Source organism: Maniola jurtina, chromosome 13 (assembly GCF_905333055.1).
Source record: "Maniola jurtina chromosome 13, ilManJurt1.1, whole genome shotgun sequence".
Classification (NCBI taxonomy): domain Eukaryota; kingdom Metazoa; phylum Arthropoda; class Insecta; order Lepidoptera; family Nymphalidae; genus Maniola; species Maniola jurtina.
In genome coordinates, this window is record NC_060041.1 from 3,727,757 (window position 1) to 3,747,362 (window position 19,606).

At 39.6% G+C, this 19,606-nt stretch overlaps 2 protein-coding genes across 4 annotated transcripts; one reads left to right on the plus strand and one right to left on the minus strand.

Annotated features, from left to right (window-relative positions):
- Nucleotides 1–5: 5 nt before the first annotated feature.
- LOC123871059 (leucine-zipper-like transcriptional regulator 1 homolog) lies at nt 6–11,794 on the minus strand. Of its 3 annotated transcripts, none has more exons than XM_045914618.1 (16): nt 11,586–11,794; nt 11,140–11,323; nt 10,440–10,611; nt 10,031–10,167; nt 9,486–9,600; nt 9,015–9,178; nt 8,378–8,548; nt 8,031–8,172; nt 7,403–7,566; nt 6,416–6,591; nt 5,694–5,889; nt 3,920–4,071; nt 3,010–3,188; nt 2,286–2,412; nt 1,500–1,657; nt 6–1,146 (listed from the first exon to the last, which is right to left on the minus strand). In XM_045914618.1, exons 2-16 carry the CDS (start codon nt 11,280–11,282, stop codon nt 961–963), a joined length of 2,382 nt encoding a protein of 793 aa, XP_045770574.1. In that variant the 5' UTR covers nt 11,283–11,323; nt 11,586–11,794; the 3' UTR covers nt 6–960. The 3 variants fall into 3 exon arrangements, with proteins under 3 accessions (XP_045770574.1, XP_045770576.1, XP_045770575.1); XM_045914620.1 differs by having other exon boundaries at nt 11,582–11,794; XM_045914619.1 differs by having other exon boundaries at nt 11,567–11,794.
- Nucleotides 11,795–12,367: 573 nt separating this feature from the next.
- On the plus strand, nt 12,368–15,425 carry LOC123871066 (ran-specific GTPase-activating protein-like). The gene is made up of 4 exons (XM_045914632.1): nt 12,368–12,509; nt 12,592–12,783; nt 13,943–14,177; nt 14,718–15,425. Exons 1-4 carry the CDS (start codon nt 12,498–12,500, stop codon nt 14,978–14,980), a joined length of 702 nt encoding a protein of 233 aa, XP_045770588.1. The 5' UTR covers nt 12,368–12,497; the 3' UTR covers nt 14,981–15,425.
- Nucleotides 15,426–19,606: the final 4,181 nt, after the last annotated feature.

Below are 19,606 nucleotides of genomic sequence, written 5' to 3' on the forward strand. Positions count from 1 at the left end.
TCTTAATTTCAACAAAAAAGATACCAATATTAGTTTCTTTGTGCTTGTAAGTACTAAAGGGCAACATTGTTCTTGCGAAGCAATATCGGCCTGCAAGCTGCAAGTATTATGAAAGGGTCCATACATAGAAGTATCTCTTGCAGTCTTGCAACAAGTGTCTCCCTCTAACATTGTGTGTTGCAGGTGCACACTGCACACAGTCATTAGACATTTATGCAGTAGTATGTAAGTTAACATACTCGTGCACACTTCTTTACAAATGCACACACACCCACAAGTTTGTGTGCATTCATTAGAATATTTTTATTATGCCATAAGACAAATTTTTATTCTATAACAGACTTCTCACCCACCCCAGCTTCGCACGGGTAGTATATTGCAATTTTCATAGGATCTCCAACTTTTTTGTAAATAAAATATAGTCTTTCACACTGGAATGATCTATATACCTTTCTAAACTGGTGAAAGAATTTTTAAAATCTGTTCTATAGTTCCAGAGATTATTTCCTACAGACAAACTTACAAACTTTACCTCTTTATAATATTAGTATGGATAATATTACGTCTTGATGATTTATTTTATAACCACTATATAGCATCGCAAGATGTATTCTACAGTAGATAGGATGAACGATTATGACGATTCATAACATATGAAAGAGAAGCTATTCTACCAGTGTCCAGATTTATGTCCATCAGCAAAGGCTGGGTGTGGTTCTCAATCACTTGCATTAGGTTCAAAATGGCAAGAACCCAGTGCTGTAACACCAGTTAAAAAAAAACACTTCCATTGGAAATATGAAGCGTTCTATGCACTATAACCAGAACGTCTGTGTAGTTCAATTTTTCCTGACAAAAACTACATTTATTTGAAGATCTTTGCATGAGACCTACGTGCAACTATGAACGTCTATCGGTTGAAAAGACTACGACGATCCATGAAGTTATCTTCCGTCTTGTCTACTTGTTGCACCGATATCGCACGTAGTCTGGGTCGTCGGTAAGGGCGTCTGCGGAGGAGGACGCGGGGAGGGAGCGCGGCTGCATGGGCAGCGGCGTGTCGTAGCGAGGCTCCTCTGCCAGCGCCCAGATCATGTCCACCAGCAGAGGCTGCGCGAGGTTCTTGATTGCTTCTTGACGAGCCACCTGGGATAAGAATTTAGTACTAAATTCGGTTGTACCTACGCAATTCGCGAGAATGTTCTCTGGCGGCGTGTTACTTGAAGTCATCATCATCATCAACCGATAGACGTCCAGTGCTGGACATAGGTCTCTTGTTAGGCACTTCCACACGTCACGGTCCTGCAACTCTTAAAGTATCGGCCCAAAATACTACCTGCTTAGTTTGTGGTATAGGTATGAATTTAAAGACAACTTTCAAAGCCGTCAAAGTGCCAGCCAGTAAAAAAATAGGTGTATGTAATGTGTATATACGAGAAAGCAGCGAAACTTCTGATTCCCGCTGCATGTACTCTGTAGTCGATGCTCACAGAACTTACAACTTCAAAATGGTGCACGATCATCTTGAGCGCGTATTCCTTGATATCAGCGGCGTGCATGCGGTCGGCAGCCTGCAGAATAGCAAGAACGTTCTCTGGAGAGACATTGCTCTGTAAATTGTGCTTGCAGAAAACTTGGAGACGGTTGTTGGTGAAACCTGAAAATATATTCTTGTTAATTGAAAAACTTCTTATTGAATGAAAATTCGAGATTGTGACTTTTCTTGATTTTTTTTCTTTAGAGAAATAATCGGTACTATTGGTAATTTCCGAGGATTTTCAAATTCAAGATTTCATTACAAACTTTGCGTGTAATTTATTTTCAAAGAAATCTATCTGGTTCATTTCTTATGGTTTTGGGGTGCTGATAACGAAAATGACGTCCATTTTTAAATTCAAATTGATTTATGTATTTTTTTAAATCAATTTGCCACATTTTTTTTTTAAATGATGTAACCACAAATTTGCGGTTTTCAGATTTATTCCTGTACTTGTGCTATAAGACCTACCTACCTGCCAAATTTCACGATTCTAGGTCAGCGGGAAGTACCCGCTTAGGTTTCTTGACAGACACGACGGACAGACAACGAAGTGATTCTATAAGGGTTCCGTTTTTCCTTTTGAGGTGCGGAACCCTAAAAAACACGAAGATGTTATGAAAATACACCAAAGAAGTTTCATTTCTTCCTACGCTATGGAGACACTACAATTTTTATTTTTTAATAAACAGGATAGTTTAGTAATACTTTAGGCTAATTCGTGAAGGTATAAGTAATATCCACTCACCATAATAGATAGGCGCTTGGAACAAGTACAGCGAGTCCTCAGTGGGCATGTTGGTGTCGCCGTAGTAGATGTACCGCAGCAGGGAGTCGAACGCCTCCTCCGATGGCACCGTGTCGCAGATTTGTATCTAACGAGAAATTAACTTCTATATTAAAACCTTTTCTTCCTTCTATTTCTAGTTTGCCAAGTTACAATTCTATAGGCTTTTAATGTTTTCTGATAGTAGTAGCACCCGCTTAGGCTTAGGGCTGACTTTCACTCCTCTGTTAACTAAATAAAAAGTGTTGTATAGAAATAGGCGTTATTTTGCAGAAGTCCATGATATACAAGAAACCAAAAGCTTAATCTGCTATAATCTAAATAATAATATAAATTGCAAAGCCTTTGCAATTTGGCATTGTAAGGTCTACATCTCTTGAGGATGCTCTGGTGTCGGGGCGAAACGTGTGTCGAGTGGTTTTGGGATTTGTGTGGTGCAGCGTGGTGGTGGTGCGTATTGCTTGCTTTTCCTGCTTATTTAGCAGTGGGAGAGCGGGTGGTGTATATCGCATGCTGCAATTTGCACCATACAGTTTTGACTGGTTAGCGGATTATAGCAAATTAAGCTTTAGGTTCCTTGTAAATAAAAAGTAGTCGATAAGAACGATAGTCTAGCATAACCCTTTTTCAATTAACTTACTTAATTAGCGTTCTTAGAGGGTCTTGATTACTAGTAATTGCTCACATTAACGACATTATCCTGCGGGGAGAAGGATCGGAACATGGCCTCAAAGTACGCAGCTCTCGCGGCCAGTATGGAGCGGTGCGCCGGCTTCATGGCGCCCGCCACTCGCAACTTCACATCGGCCAAGTCGGAGCCCCCGCCGCCCACGAATACGCACATGTCCTGCTCCAATGTTGTTCCTGATAAATCACACTAATATTATAAAGGTGAAAAGTGTGTGTGTTTGTAACACTTTCACGCAAAAACTACTGAACGGATTTGGCTATAATTAAGAATGGAAATAGATTATACCCTGGATTAACACATAAGCTAATTTTTATCCCGGAAAATTAAAGGGGTTTTACGGGATTTTTAAAACACCTATATCCACGCGAACGAAGTCGCGAGCATCAGCTAGTTAATAATAATTAAAGCTATTATTTTCTAGACAAAATAAACAAATGCTAGCCCAGAAATATTTTGATCTGCTCTATTGAATAACCAAGTTGAAATCTTGTGAGAATATCGCCGAATAAAATTAGTTCTACAAATGCATATACATGGGAAGAAAGATCTGGCACAGGTGGTCGAAATACACGCACCCAAGTGTGATGAGGGTGAAATTGCTTTCAGTGGCGTGCGGTTGCGGTTGTAGAAAAGGGACGATGGAATAAGATCAAACAACTCCTCATAATACTTTACCCGTTATAAAGGCGATAGAACGCAAAATTAGTTCCAAAAAGTTGGAAGTCGGATTGCCTGCTTTTTAATCCGATCATATGGAAAGTTAATACCGACGTGCTCCGGTCCAAAAGTGAGAGCAATGCTCTATATCAGATCGGAATTGCGCTTTGTAGAGTAGGAGCCTGTAATCAGGCGAAAAGCTGACCTGAACTCAGATGTTGTAGTGTTTCCTCTTCTGAATACTCACCGACGACCTCTTCCTCTGGTTCGTGGCTGGCGGGCAGCTTGGGGAGCGGATGGTGGCGGCGACGGATCACTTCCACCATCAGCTTCTGCTCCATCTGCTCGAACTCTGGCGACATCACGATCGCCGTGAAGTTGTAGTCTTTCACCACGAATCTGACAAGAATATGTCTTTTAGACCAGCGCTGGGTTGCAATCACAGTGATGAGGCAGTGTAAGGTGGAACGCGCTTGCCCAAACGAAAACTTTGTATCTTTTATTCGTTGAGGCCATTACTGAGCGAAACAATCGAAAATGTACGTTTGTCAAGTGTTGAACGTGTTACTGAGTTTTGTAAGTAAAATTGGCTGTTGAAGCCACATTTTTCTCAACGTTTCCTCGAAAAGAGTTTTTGAGGCTCGTAACTTGGGCGTGATATTTGATGCACATTTGCATTTCGAACGCCATGTCAGGATGGTAGTTAAACATTGTCTTTATCGATTAAAACTTCTGTACAAAATGCGTCCTTATCTTAGCGTTGACGTTAGAATTCGTCTGTGCGAGACCCTTATACTGTCTAAATTAAATTATGCAGATGCTGCATATGGACCATGCCTGCTCTGTAGGTCAGATAAACTTATTCAAAGGGTCCAGAATGCTTGCGCCCGCTACTGCTTCTCGATCGCACCCCGCTCTCATGTGAGCCCGCATTTGAACGACGCCAACATGTTAAAAATGGAGGCTCGACGCAAACTTCACTTGGCCACCTTACTCTTTGGTGTCATGTCCACGGGTAAACCTAGCTACTTACGCTCAAGGATAAAATGGGCTCGTGAGAATAGTACACATATGTCAAGGTCAGCTCCTAAAATTGCATGGCCACACCATAAGTCTGCCTCCTTCAAGGGGACTTTTAAGTATGCAGCCTGTAAAATTTGGAATGACTTGCCTCCCCCAGCCCGTTTAGCGAAATCGTTATACTCTTTTAAACAAACCATAAAAAAATTTTTACTAGAAAAACAGAAACAGTTGTAAGAGGTAACACAGCATTTTTGGACATCTAATTTTTTTTATTTTTTTTTTTCAAATTTTACAGGACGCCTAGCGACTTATAAATAGATAGTGGATAATTTTATTATATATGTAGATAGTTAAAATAGATAGTTAAGTAGACATATTAGATATAAATGTATAATATTCAATAGATTTAACAACAATTTACCACCAAAAGAGCACCAAGTAACTTGGCATATGTCAATATAAAAGAGGCACGGTATGTTCGCGCTCCCGATCGGCCCGTGATATCACTGGGGGCCATGCCCGAAAATCAGCGCTGCAGTCGACCGGCTGCAGCAATAAGCTGAGGCAGCGCCCCGTTCGGCCAAGATAGACATTAAGCTAGTATTAAGAAGTGGGTGCCTGGGTCTTGGGGGACCAGGGAGCATGGACACTGGTCGGCTCCTTGGTTCTCCAGGGACTACGACACCCTACCTGTCTGTATTTGTAAATTTGGCTGAATAAAAGGTTTTTATTATTATTATTATTATTATTAAATTACGTTACGATTGAGAGAGATAAGAGTTTATACAAACGGAAACGTGTGCGAAAACCAGCCCAGAGACAAGAAAGAAGAGTTTACACAGTAGAAAGAGATACATTTATTAAATTATAGGTTGCAGCGCTGAGCTAGTTGACTTGCAATTTATCATGTCATGACAAGGGTCACTATTTATTTAAATATTTTAAGCTATTTATTAAAAGCCATAGAGCAAAATAAGGAGAAGGATTGTTGGAGTTACCGCAAGCAATACTCCTTGATGCAGCTGAGGTTGGCGTGATGCGCCGCGTGCAGCGCCTGCAGCACGTTGATGTAGCACAGGTTGGCGCGCAGGTAGCGCGCGCACAGGCAGCGCAGGCGCGGGATGTTGAAGCGCAGCGCGAGGCGGAGCACTTCCATCACCAGCAGGATGGTCGCAGGCGACGCCGGGTCTTCATCTAAAATTTATTTTATAGCCCAATATTCTTCGCAAAACGTATAAATCATCACTACCTAGTACCTACCCATATTATAAATGTGAAAGTGTATTTGTTTGTTGTCTTATTGATTTGTTGGTTTGTCCTTCAATCAGATCGACGTGATTTTTTGCATGGGTGTACTTAAAGATCTGGTTAGTGACATAGGCTACTTTTTATCCTGGAAAAGCCGAAAAAGCAGAGTTATTTAAATTTAATAATATTTAATCCTTACCAACTTCGTCTGTGGTGGCATTTGCTGGCGCGCGTGTCGTGCCTTTTTGGTGTTTTTTTAGTTAGAAGTGGTCAGTTTTTGTGTTCTGCTGGTGTTTATTGGTGGTGGAACTGACTGGGAAGCGCTCTAAAGGGGCGCCGCGTGTATGTCGGCGGGCGCCGGCACAGACGAAGTCCATACTTATACATATAGTTTCCCCAACTTGTAAATAACTACAAACTTGACATTGGCTAATCAGTGTAAAGCCAGACGAGAGAGAAAAAAAATCCTTACCTTTTTCCGTAGGATCGATTCCATCCGTGTAGATATATTTGAGGATCATGCGCAACGCCTCTGGTGTTGCCTCGGGCAATGTGACCGTCAGCTGTGGCCGGGATTTGTATGAGCATTGCGCCGTCGCTTCCTCTTCACCTTCTGCTATGCGCTTGGCTAAATTTTCTTTTGCTTCTCTAGGAAATGGAATGCACAAATGTCTAAACTGATAAATCTACAAGTAATGCTTTCCTTTTCTGTACATCGCAAGAAGGATAGAACTACATTTTAGATCTATCAATTCAGTCTAGATTCTAGCAATTTTTGTGTACAAGAGAAAAAGGTTATTACAAATACCAGTTGTAACCAGAACGCTAGCAAAAACTTAGCGTGAGTGTAACGCGAAAGCGTGTTTGTTTGTTGGTTTATCCTTCAATCACTTCGCAACGGAGCAAAGGATTGACATGATTTTTTGCATGGGTATAGCTAAGGTCCTGGGAGTGGCACAGGCTACTTTTTGTCCCGAAAAATCAAAGAGTTCTCACGGGATTTTTAAGAACCTAAATCCACGCGGACGAAGTCGCGGGCATCACCTAGTGCTACCTAAACACAATCCATTGCAAATAACCATTTGCTTTATCTTGTAGTTTTAGTGATTTAGTATTTTTCAAGCCCGCAATGTGCAAAACTCGGGTCACTGCCCTACCTACAAACGCGGTATTGACTTCGACTGCCCTTTTTACGCAACGTTCGTTCACCTCTAGCGTCAGTCAGAGGTTTTATTTGCAATATATTGTGAACTTTTAAAAATACAGGTTTTTTTTATTTTTTTTCGCGTTTTTTTAGTGAATCGGTATCAGTAATTAGGATCGAGCAGCCAACATCGCTTGGTGAGCGAATTCCGCAGTTTGGTCCACTCCAACCAAAAGTGTGACGTCACAGAACTGTTGAGGCTTGAGAATGCGAAGTCGTATACATAAAAAAATACGTATGAGGATATTATCTTACTTGATCTTAGCTCTTAAGTACTGGGATCGAGCGGCCAACATCGCCTGGTGAGCGAATACCGCAGTTTTATCCACTCCGACCAAAAGTGTGACGTCACAGAACTGTTCAGACTTGAGAATGCCGCCAAAGTCATCATGTAGAGTGCACCGGGGGTAGTTAGACAACTGCCAAATATACCTATGCATTAGTGATTATATGAATCTTCAGTCATATTGCATTTTTTGTAGAAAAGGAATTATAAAAATAAACTATCAAGTTGGGCTACATTCAATTTAATCACTACACACACATATACTTTGGTCCTTTGAGCAGAATAACAGACATTTTTGGTCCTTCGAACAGGATAATAAAATACTTTTGGTCCTTGGAACAGGATCATAAATATTTTTCATCCTTCAAGCAGGATTAAAAGTCTTTTTGATCCTTTGATTCGAATTACAAATATAACTGATCCTTCCAACAGGATACACGGAATTTTATAGATCGATTCAGACGATAATAACAAACGATGTTCAGTCAACAACATATTCCAGTAGAAAATTGAACTGTTTTAGGACTAGCTATTTATCGTCGACGAAAAACAATCTTGTTACGTCTATCGTCAAATTGTCAACTGGCTACTTCTCACCTGGAAGCGATACAGATCGCCACTGCGTATGTTGTTGTCGACGGTGCCACCGAAAATGTACATCGCGTCCCCGACCACTGCACCCGCATGGAATAGGCGACCTGGCGGAATTTGGGAATCCGGGGCCGGCTGAACCAATGACCTATGGAAAGAATCCACTAGTTAAAAAGAGACACAATCTCGCTAAAATATATGGCAATCGCTAACTATGGGCTCCATAAGAAGCTATGGTCACTCAGATGCAAAGAGCCACGCGTGAGTTACTCTACATGAGCTAATCAGGGATGAGGAGATCCATTCAAGAAGCAGGTGCTCATGCGACTGCAACTGCGGAGGTGAACACTTACCACATCTGCGTGTCAAGGTCGTAGCTATGCAGGTCGGAGGGCAGCGTGCTGTCCGCGGCGCCGCCGAACACGTACAGGTGTCGCCCGTGGTGCAGCATTACGTGGCCGTAGCGCCGCGGCGGCGCTGGCTCCGCACTGCGCAGCAGGTGCTCCGTGCTCACGCGACTCCATCTGTGGACAGCAACAACACAAGACGACGCGACGTTAGTACTATTTCGTCAAATAGCCCGAATATTCTAATGGAAATGATCCTGGCCGATTTTGGGTACAATTTCTGAGGCCCAGCTGGGAGCGGATGCATCGAGCGCAATGCTATACTCTCCGACCCGGTTTCGATTAAGACGCGTTCACGCGCATTCCTTCTAATTTCTTGTAAATATTAGGAGTTTGTTCTACAAGCTTTCTGCCCAGCAGGACGCACCCGCTCACACCTGACTTAGTTCCTACCGAGTTATGCATAGATTCACTGATGTGCCCAGTAATTTAGCTAATGTACCCAACTCACGCATTATGAGAACAAGCACAGTGAAGACAACTGGGGGAAGTGAAAGAGAGGCCTTTGTGTAATCGGACACAAGCACAACAAGCACTAAGTAGCATTGCTTGGAGGGTGGCCTAGTTTGAACATACAACTCACGTGTGCGTTTCAAAGTCAAACTGGTATAGGGAATTGGTGATGTTGGCGCCGCTCTGTCCGCTGAACACAAACATCTTGCCGCGAGCCACCGCCACCGGGAAGTTGCAGCACGTTGGCGGACATTCTCCATTCTGCTCCACAGACTCCCATTGATGGTTTTCACCCTGAGAAGAACAGGAACTTGAAGTACGCCATACACACGCAGTGTAATAAGGGCACCCGCATATTATCTGAACAGTCTGTCAGAAAATTTTCTGTATGTATGACCACACAAGTGTGCAGTATACATGCATGCTAAAAAGGGGAAGCTTTATTGGACTCACATTGGAACTACTAATATGCTTTTATTACTTATTATTCTTGTTCATTTTGGGTCAAATCAGGGTATGAGATAGCTTTGAAGTGGAAGTGCACTGGAATGCATAAAATTCTTAATTTTGGAATTTTACTTAATATTCTTATTCCACCTACCACTAAGTTAATAGTCCACATGTCATTTAAGCGTGCATTTCCATCATAGCCTGCGAAGATCCACAACTTATCGTCATACACTGCAGCCCCATGCGCCGATCGGGGTACTGGCTCTCTAAAAGAAAAATACAACTTATTGACAGCTAGATTTAATTTCAGCATGTCTTTTTAATTTCAGTACTTCTAAAGCATATATATTTGCGTTATAGAAGAAACCAATAAAGCTTGGTTACTATAATTATGTCTGGATGTGGTATAATTTAGATTTTAGATCATTCTGAAAGAGAAAATGTGTTGTTCAAACAACAGTATGACAGTGAATGGACAAACCATCAATGGTTTGTCCATTCAATCACACAGCAACTGAGCAACGGATCAGCGTAATTTTTTGCATGGATATAGTTAAGGACCAGAAGAATGACATAAGCTACTTTTTATCCCGGAAATTAAAGAGTCCCCACAGGATTTTAGAATCCTAAATCCAGGCAGTCACAGACATCAAATAGTCTTGTACAGTTTTATGAATAAGAAGAACCATTACGTACTGTCCTGTAAATTTCCACTGTACCCATTGAGCAGTTTGGAACTTGTATTCAAATAGATCATTCTTGTTGGTCAAGTTGGAGTTGGCTAAGATATCACCCGTGTAGCCACCAAACACAAACATAGAAGATCTGTGAACCTGCAAGTCATAAACTGGTTTGTATCTAAACATATATAAAAGGAAAAGCTGACTGACTGACTGATCTATCATTGCACAGCTCAAACTACTGGACGGATAGCGCTGAAATTTGGCATGCAGATAGCTATAATGATGTAGATAATTATCTGCTAATGATTTTTGGAAAATCAACCCCTAAGAGTTAAAATAGGGCTTTGGAATTTGTGTTTTATATATTTGGAGAATGCTTAAAAATTGTTTTGTAGGGGTAAATGCCATTATGGTCAACTCACCACGGCTGAATGATGGTACCTCAGTGCAGGAGCAGTGCCCATGCACAGAGTCTTAGTCCATGATTTCTCTCTGATATCAAACCTGATGAGATCGTTCAGCATGGACTTGCCGTTGTCACCCCCAAACACATAGATGGCATCCTTGTAAGCAACTGCTGTGTGTTTACTTCTCCTGAAATTCACATACAAATACACGTTTAAACGTAATTTTTAGTTTGTAATATCATCATTAACCTATTGCCGGCTCACTACTGAGCATGGATCTCCTCTCAGAATGAGAACGGTTTGGTCATAGTCTACCATGCTGGGTTCACATGTTTACAGACTTAAGTTACCTACTAATAAGTAAGCAGACAAAGAGAATAAGATTTTTGACTTTAATAGATCTTCAACCACATCCATTCTTAACTCTGATTTTTGGAAAAGATTTTTAAATGATTTCCAAAATTGAAGAGATTCTCAATTGAGTGTTATTTTTTTTACATATAATGTATGAATTCTCTAGCACTTGGCTGCAACCAGACCTGCTGACAAGTGACGATGCAGCCTAAGAAATTGCTTGTTTAGAAAATGTCTTTTCACTTGCAGGGTTCCTATATAAAATTGGATGGGAAAACTGATGCTGGAAGGGCGTTGCATATTCCAGTGGTCTAAGAAAGTAAGGAGTTTAATTACTTAGAATACATTGCTTCTTGCTTACCTTGCTCCAACAAATTCATAGCACTCTGACATACGTTTCCACTTGTGGATAGTTTCAAAAGGCCCGAACTCCATTCTCAGGCTTATGTCTAGCTCATTTGGATTGCGAAGCTGCTCTGTTATCATCTTCGCAATGTTTTGCATTTTTTTATCCAGCGCAATTTTGACTTAGCACAATTCACAGACTAAAAAAAACAAAATGATTAACGTGAATTATTTATTAACGGTGGTTTTTAGTAGTTATAACCTTTTAAATATGTTAACCATTAAATATTTATCAATACCTATTTAAATAAAGACTTGAAGTACAAAGAAACAACCAAGACAAACAATGCAAAAATGTGAATTGAATTAGATCATAAATAAGGTATAGAATTTAGGACATGAGGAAACTAGAGTATTTATCCAGAACAAAATAAATAGGAAACCTCAAAATAAACTGCTTACAAAGGAAATAGGTCGCCAATTTTACAGTTCTTTGACTTCAAGCCCTGTGTTTATTATAGGACTTAACAACAATATTTTTACTAGCACTTTTTAAAGTATTTTAGGTGTTTAACTCAAATTTCAAAAAGTGTATTTTAGGATCAGAAAAATACCGCAAACAGTAAAAACATTGTAAAAGCCTATATTATGTTATGGGTATATTCAATGTACTCTGTGGTTATGGGTCTGCACTCTGTGCCTTTAGAACGTAGTGTTTATATACTCTTTGCTCTGTGCATGCATTGCTCTGTGCCCTCTAATTCGATTCCGTAAAACCTGCATCAATCATTAATATAATTGCGATAGTTGTTATTGGCTAAATTTATGCTATTCTTTTGCAACAATGGATTGTAGCCAATAGTAAGCGAGTACCAACCAATCAGTGGTGATTACGATCGTGACATTGTAGCTGTCATATTCACAAACATAGAATAAAGCAGAATAAACTATAAAGTAGGAAAGTAGGTAATAGCACTGGAACTGGAAACCATTGATTGACTATAAAATCTGTGTATCAAATCCATATCAAATCAATGGTGGAAATGGAAACCGGAAACCATACAAAACATTGATACTATACTCTATGGTTTTGATTGTACCAGTAAATCAGCCCAACATGCAACATGATCAGGAGCAACAAAATTGGCCCGTCTGTTAGAAATCTAAATTAGAAATACAGATAACCAATAAAAAAGAAAAATCAAACAATTCTTTTTTTCTAATTTTCTTTTTCTATTGTCTGTTGATTTTATGACGATCTAACAGCTTCTCTGTTTGTTTCTTTTGTAATTTTTTAATTTTCTTATAAATTGCTGCGATTAATTACTTATATCAGCATTATCAAAGCTCACTTACTAACATTTTTCACAGAAAATGTCTTCACCGGTATTTTTTTATTTTAATTAAGTGCGTTCAAATTTTTTTCCTTGTGAATAGTTTTGTTGTATAAGGATTCTATTGTGTTCAGGTGGAGGAAAGCGTGCGACGAAACAGTGAGAGCGAGAATGGTGAAGCTGAGACCCCTGAACATGACCCACACTTCGATCCAATAGTGTCTCTACCGTTGGTCGACATTCAAACAAATGAAGAAGATGAGGAAGAGCTGGTGAAAATACGCGCACGGCTTTATAGATATGACACCGGCGATCACGAATGGAAGGTACCTAAGATAACACAAAACATTCATTACAATAAGTATGTTTATTTTAAGTTACTTTATTACCCTTTTTAGGGTTCCATACCTGAAGGGTGCCTCTTATTAAGCCTGCGCTGTCCATCCGTCGGTCAGTGGGCTGTATCTCATGAACTGTAGTAGGTAGAGAGTTGAAAGTTTTACAGATATGTATTTCTATTACCACAATACCAACAATTACCTACTTAATAAAAATTTTGAAATGACTGAAAATTAAAAATAAAGTGTTATTTCTTCTACAATGCCATTTGTATCCAAGATGCTTTATTAACACCTAAATATCTAACTTTGGTTCTTCATCAATTTTCATAGCAAGAAGTTTAGCATGTCATTTGTTTGATATTTTAGAAAACATAAGCATTCATTTTTTACTTTAAATTGAGATTATACAAGTTTGGTACCTATAGTTATTTAATGGATAGCATTGTCTTCTTAATTGCTTTTATAATTAAAGATATTGAAAATTATTTAAAACTTTAAAGTATTCTATTGATTAAGTGTGATTGTCAGTGGTAAAGTAAAAACTTGTTTGGCGAGTGGAGCTGTTTGGTCCAGCAGTGGATGTGGGCAAGTCCATACATCTGCTGCAAACCTCTGCACTTGACATGCCATGCAAGTCCAGCAATCCCATACTGCAGTGTGTAATGTCAAACATTTGAAGTAATTCAAGACACACCTAGTGCATCTTTCAGTACCTGTGTTGCAATGTAACTTGGGCAAATAGCTGTGCATATAATAACAATAACATGCACATGTTACATAGGTACACCGTACATGTAAGAGTCTCTAGCCTCTGCACTAGGAAAACTTTTATTGCAGAGGGTAATTACTTCTAGGGATATATTATATGACTAACCTGTTCAACAGAGATTAGTCATATTAGATGTACAGATTTTAATATGGATACCTTCAAGTCAAAAGTGGATAGGTATCTTCTAGGCAAGCGTGCTCCAGCTTGGACTACATCATCACTTGCCAGCTGGTCTAATTGCAGCCAAGTGCTAGTCTATAAATTAAAAAAAAAGTCAAATACAATCTCTACAATATCTACTAGGTACCATATTACCAGACACAAAAATTATGATCAAAATGTTTTTTTTTTAAATTGTTTAATTGATTTTTTCAGGAGCGGGGAACAGGCGACATAAAACTGTTGCGTCACACTGGCAACAATACAGTTAGAGTTGTTATGCGTCGTGACAAGACATTAAAAGTATGCGCCAACCACTTCATCACACCAGATATCAGGATGAATGTACACTGTGGCTCTGATAAGGCTTTCAACTGGTCTGTGTTTGCTGATTTTGCTGACGAACAAATGAAGCAGGAATTATTGGCTATCAAATTTGGGAATTCACAAAGTGAGTGATCTTCTTGGGACTGTTGTATATGTATTGTGATCTATCTATACCTCCCATCCAATACTAGTGCCGACAGGTATAGAAGCAGCTTTTTGGTAGGGATGTTTCTCACCTCCTCCAGCCCGGTTAGCATGGGCAGTAGATAAAAATTATATCCCCCAATTATATCCACTGATGTCATACAAATCAGTGGATATAATCGGGGGATATAATTTTATCTACTGCCCATGCTAGCCGGGCAGGTGCCAGTGTTTTCCTAGGTGAAGACTAAAATGGAAGTCCCTAGAATGCATAAACGCAAAGTTTATGCATTAGCGCATGATAGTGATAAATGATAAGGCATTTCCGCAGCCCCAGTAGAGCCTGTATTCAAGTGAGTGATAGTTGAAAGCCAACTTTTTTCTGAGTTAAGTTTTCACTTGACTGCAATCAACTACAGCCTAAATTAGAAATACTAACCTGAAAAAGGTGCTCAAAATGAGAATATAAAATTTTGAATAAGAAGAAGAAAAAATAAGATATTTCACAATTTTTTTACAGATGCTGAACTGTGGAAAACCAAATTTGCTGAAGCGCAGGAGGTTGTCAGGACCAAGTGTAGTCTTTACACTAATGACCTATCATCTGATTCTGATGATGAAAGTAGTATTACACAAAGCGAAGATACAGAGACGCCAGAGCCTAAAATCGGTGACAAAGCCCCTGATGATGACTGCAAGAAAGAACCTTCCGATGAGAAAGACTCAGATGGCATTGTTTTAAAACTAAAAGAACTTAAAGTGCAAAGTGAAAAATCTGAATAACTTTTAACACTTTAATTAATAAATAATACATGTAATGAATTCCATTTATTTTGTATAAAGTTTGATATTAATTTACGTATTAGGCTAAGGCTGCTTTTCCACTAGAGATGTGCTATGCTACATTGCTATTTTCATTGCTCCACCCAGCTTAGCATTGGTGGAAACAAGTTCAACAAAGCTAGGTTTTATGTGAAGGGATGTGTGCTATGGATGAGAGCTACAGATGGGAGCTATAATTAGAGCTACGGTCTACGTGTGCGTTGAGTCGCACATTTGCCTTGCACAGCTACCTCGCGGCGGCGTATCTTAATAGCACATCTTAGCCCCTCCGCTATACCTCTTAGCATTAGTGGAAGTGGTCACATAGTTCTGTAGCTGACCTTTGACCTCTTCACAGCATGGCTGCATAGCACATCTCTGGTGGAAAAGCAGCTTAGGCATGAGTGAGACACGTTCCGTGAGGTGTGCAGGGTGGGCTCAATCCACAGAAAAAGAAAATACACTGCATGCCTCACTCATCTTTAGATTTGAGCAAGCACTCATGCCTTAATCTTAAGAATTAATATTTGACATAAAATTATTAGTACATATTTAGTAGATATAATCTAATAAGGCCCAATCAAGTAATTTTCAAAGTATATAATGTTTTGATTGAATATTATATATCTACGGATAGAGTACTTCTATATCTCAGTTAGATTGCCGAGCAAGAGCGAGAAGTCTAATTTGTTGACCTCTCGCTCTGATTTGTTTCTTGAAGTAGAATAGCAATAATATTAGGAGCGCCTGATCCGACTTATAGTAAGCAGGGTACTCACTTAGCCGTGTAGTATGTAACGTATCTGATACTGATTAACCTGCAAGTGGGTACGGCTCGTCCACGGTCACCGCGTATCCAGCTGCTACACTCTGCGAGCCGCCTTTGTGTTCGCAGTGATACCACCACTCGGAAAGTCACTGCGAACTTACTGCGCTCCAGTGCTTACTGCGCGCGAGTGGCTCGCAGCGGGCTCGTGCCTACGTACTCACTTGATACAATATCAGATATGTTACATGCTACACGGCTAGGTGCTGTATACATTCATGTTGTAACATGATAAGCAGGCAGTTGCTACTCACTATGCAAAGTACAGTACTCTTCATCAGTTGCTTATTCAGGCGGCGAGCATGAATATCATAATATCGCATCGCAATGACAATGGTGATGAATAATGAATTTATGGTAACTGCTAGTCCAGCAGATAACCTAAAATCAACTATTTCATATTTCCAACTTTTGTGTTGAGGGTAGTTTATGCAATTGGACTTACTGTTATATATATTTAGACAATTACTTGCTTGGTACTTTTTTTTAAATAAAGTTTAATTACAGAATAAGATGGATTGTGCCAAGAAAGTGGAATTAAATCCTCTCTTGTGTTCAATGACTTGTGAGATGTGAGGCTGCACATGTACTCATACGAGTAGCTATTTTAAATAGGTATTGTGAATGTAAGGGCGAAAACACATCGAAGTGGTGCGGCGCCGCAACACAGAAATCGACGTTCTGCTCCCAAACCACTCTTAGACTGAAGCCACGCGATGCGTTTCCCGTTCGCGAACCGCTGTGGATTTTAGTATTGAGTGCCACATGGACACTGGGACGTCGCTTCGGCAGAGAGAATGCCGTTGTGACGCACCACCCCTCCCCGCCTAGTCTCTCTTGTCCCATGTTCGTATTTAACTTTATTTTTTATTCAGATACATAAGTGATGATGCAGTCTAAGATGAAAGCGGGCTAACCTGTAAAGGATATGGCAGTTTTTATTAAACCCATACCCCTTTCGTTTCTACACGGCATCAAACCGGAACGCTAAATCGTTTGGCGGCACGGCAGGTTGGTAACTAGCAACGGCCGAACCTTCCACCAGACCAGACCAGTGATTTAGAAATTATAAAATTCCAAACTCTGCTGGGAATTGAACCCGGGACCTCCCACTAATAAGAGGACAGAGCTTACTACTGCACGTGCGGTGCGGCGCCGCACGACGTACACATCTCGTGTAGCATGGTATAGTGATTTCTATGTAGGATGACGCAGCGGCACCGCTCAGGCGCCGCACCACCAATGCAACGCATCATATGGCTTCATCGGCGTCCGCCGTTCGCGTTGCGGCGCCGCACAGCGTGGATATGTTTTCGCACTTACACATAGTTTTAATTTTGTCAACCTTGGTATATTGTTACTTAGGTAATTTGAGTTTTGATGTTTATTCGAATTTGATGTATAGAAACGTCTAAAGCACTAGTCACACATCTTTGTAGATATAACATCAGTAAGACATTCTGCTGCCTTTCTTTATGGTCACACAGCACTGTAGTTTTTGTATAAACTGTCACATCACATTGGCTAGGGACCACAATGCAGTGTGCACATCAACATGGCCCAAGCATTGAATTGCTGTGACTAGTGCTTAAGTGGTTTCGCTAGCGTAATATAAGTAGCTTATTTAAGTGTACATAAGCAATAGAATTTGCACAAGTTAGCTCTGACAAGTTGCTTCCACTGTGTTGACACCTGTTGTAAGCCAACTGTCTTCTTTTCTTTACAAGCTTTGCATAATAAGGGTATATGTTTCATAACCTCTGAACTATCTGTAATCCGATAAATAAATTTGATATTTTGCCAGATTTCCAATACAAAACTGTCAAAATGTCTTTATTCATCATCAGATAAAATTTATTTGGCAGTTGTGAAACAAGCCCTTAAATTGTTAAACAGTAATTGGCATGACAGTAATTGACTGTGCAAGTTTTATTGCTATTGGATACTTAGCTTTAGATTAATCCTTTTTTTACAGCCTAGCTTGATTGCCAAAAAATGTTTCACTGAGAATTGATAAAATCAAATTTTTGAAGGAACAGGTTTTTCAAAATTCTACGTCGATAATATCTGATATAGTATTCTCGAAGTGATCACGCTAGGTCTGAACTCTGATTAAATTATATTGAAGCTAGAATTTGCGGTACGCGGGAATATTGTCAAATGTATCGCCGCTGTGCCCATTTCTCTCCAACATCCATACTAATATCATAATTAGTGAATGTGTCTGTCTATTGCCTTTTCATTATCCATTTTTATTTAACCGATTCAAGGAAGCTTAGTACAGAAATGGCTTGCATCCATGAGACAAACATAGACTACTTTTGATAGTGGAAAATCAAACTTCCCATGGGATTTTTTAAAACCTAAATACATGCAGACCATATCGCAGACAAAATTTCTACTAGGGAGCAAGCAAAATTCATTTTTAGGGTTCCGTATTTCAAAAAGAAAAAAAGGAACCCTTATAGGATCACTTCGTTGTATGTCTGTTGTGTCTGTCAAGAAACCTATAGGGTACTTCTCGTTGACCAGAATCATGAAATGAAGATATTTGGCAGGTAGGTAGGTCTTATCGCACATAATATAAGGGGTAAAATCCGAAAACCATGAATTTGTGGTTACATCACAAAAAAAAATGTGTTCGAACCCTCGGTGCGCGAGTCTAACACGCATTTAGCCAGTTTTTTTACCTTCATGTCTTGTTCATGAGATAAAATGTTTTAATTGATAGATAGTTAGGTAAGTATGTCACATGGTAGCGGAATTCCGTACACACCGAATGGTGGAAATTCATGCCAAAAGTAGTTCGCTAGTTATCGCCTGTTGCAAATTCTAGCTTATCTAAAACACGATCATATTATTATATTATTTTACATATCGTGAAAAACGTTGCTGTGTTAGCTTGCTAAAATTTTGTAAGATTGTAAGATGAATTTACATTTTGAATACATATCATTCATAAATTGTTTTGTTTATCAAACCCACTGCCCATACACCATTACCCATATTATTATAAATGCGAAAGTGTGTTGGTTTGTCCTTCAATCCCGTCGCATCGGAGTAACGGATCTATGTGATTTTTTTTGGCAAGGTTAGGTATAGTTAAAGACCTAGAAAGTGAAATTTTTATCCCCGAAAATCAAAGAATTCCCACGAGATCATAATAAATCCACGCGTACGAAGTCGCGAGCATCAACTAGTAGTTAACTAATAAATTTATTATTTAGGTACCTACCTGCTTAAACAAATGGATACAGACAAACGGATTTCCCGAAATGTGTTCAAACTAGGTACGAGCTGCACTTGTGAAATCGTTTTTGTCCTTGGATGTATTTCATTGCAATACCTACTTACACCAAGTTTTTACTAACATAATGACTCGCGAAAGGAAATGGTGAATAGGTAGGTATATACGCATTTTTACAGTGCTACTCGTAAAAGAAGTAAAATTTGCTTTACAATCGCGAAATGTTGCATTTTATCTTGTCAATTATATATATGTACATTGCCTGGCGTGCAACGGCGGAGGTAGATAACATTATTACTGAACCGATTTTGATTGAACACTGATGTATAAAATATCTCCTGGCTCTTTCAAACACAAATTATATCGGACCAAAATTATAAATAACAAGATGCCAGCGACTTGGTCCACCTGGATTTAGGATTAAGAAAATCCCAGGGGAATTCTGATTTTCCAAGACAAAAAGTAGCCTATGCCTGTCCTTGCGATGCAAGCTTTCTTTGTAAGAAACATCTAA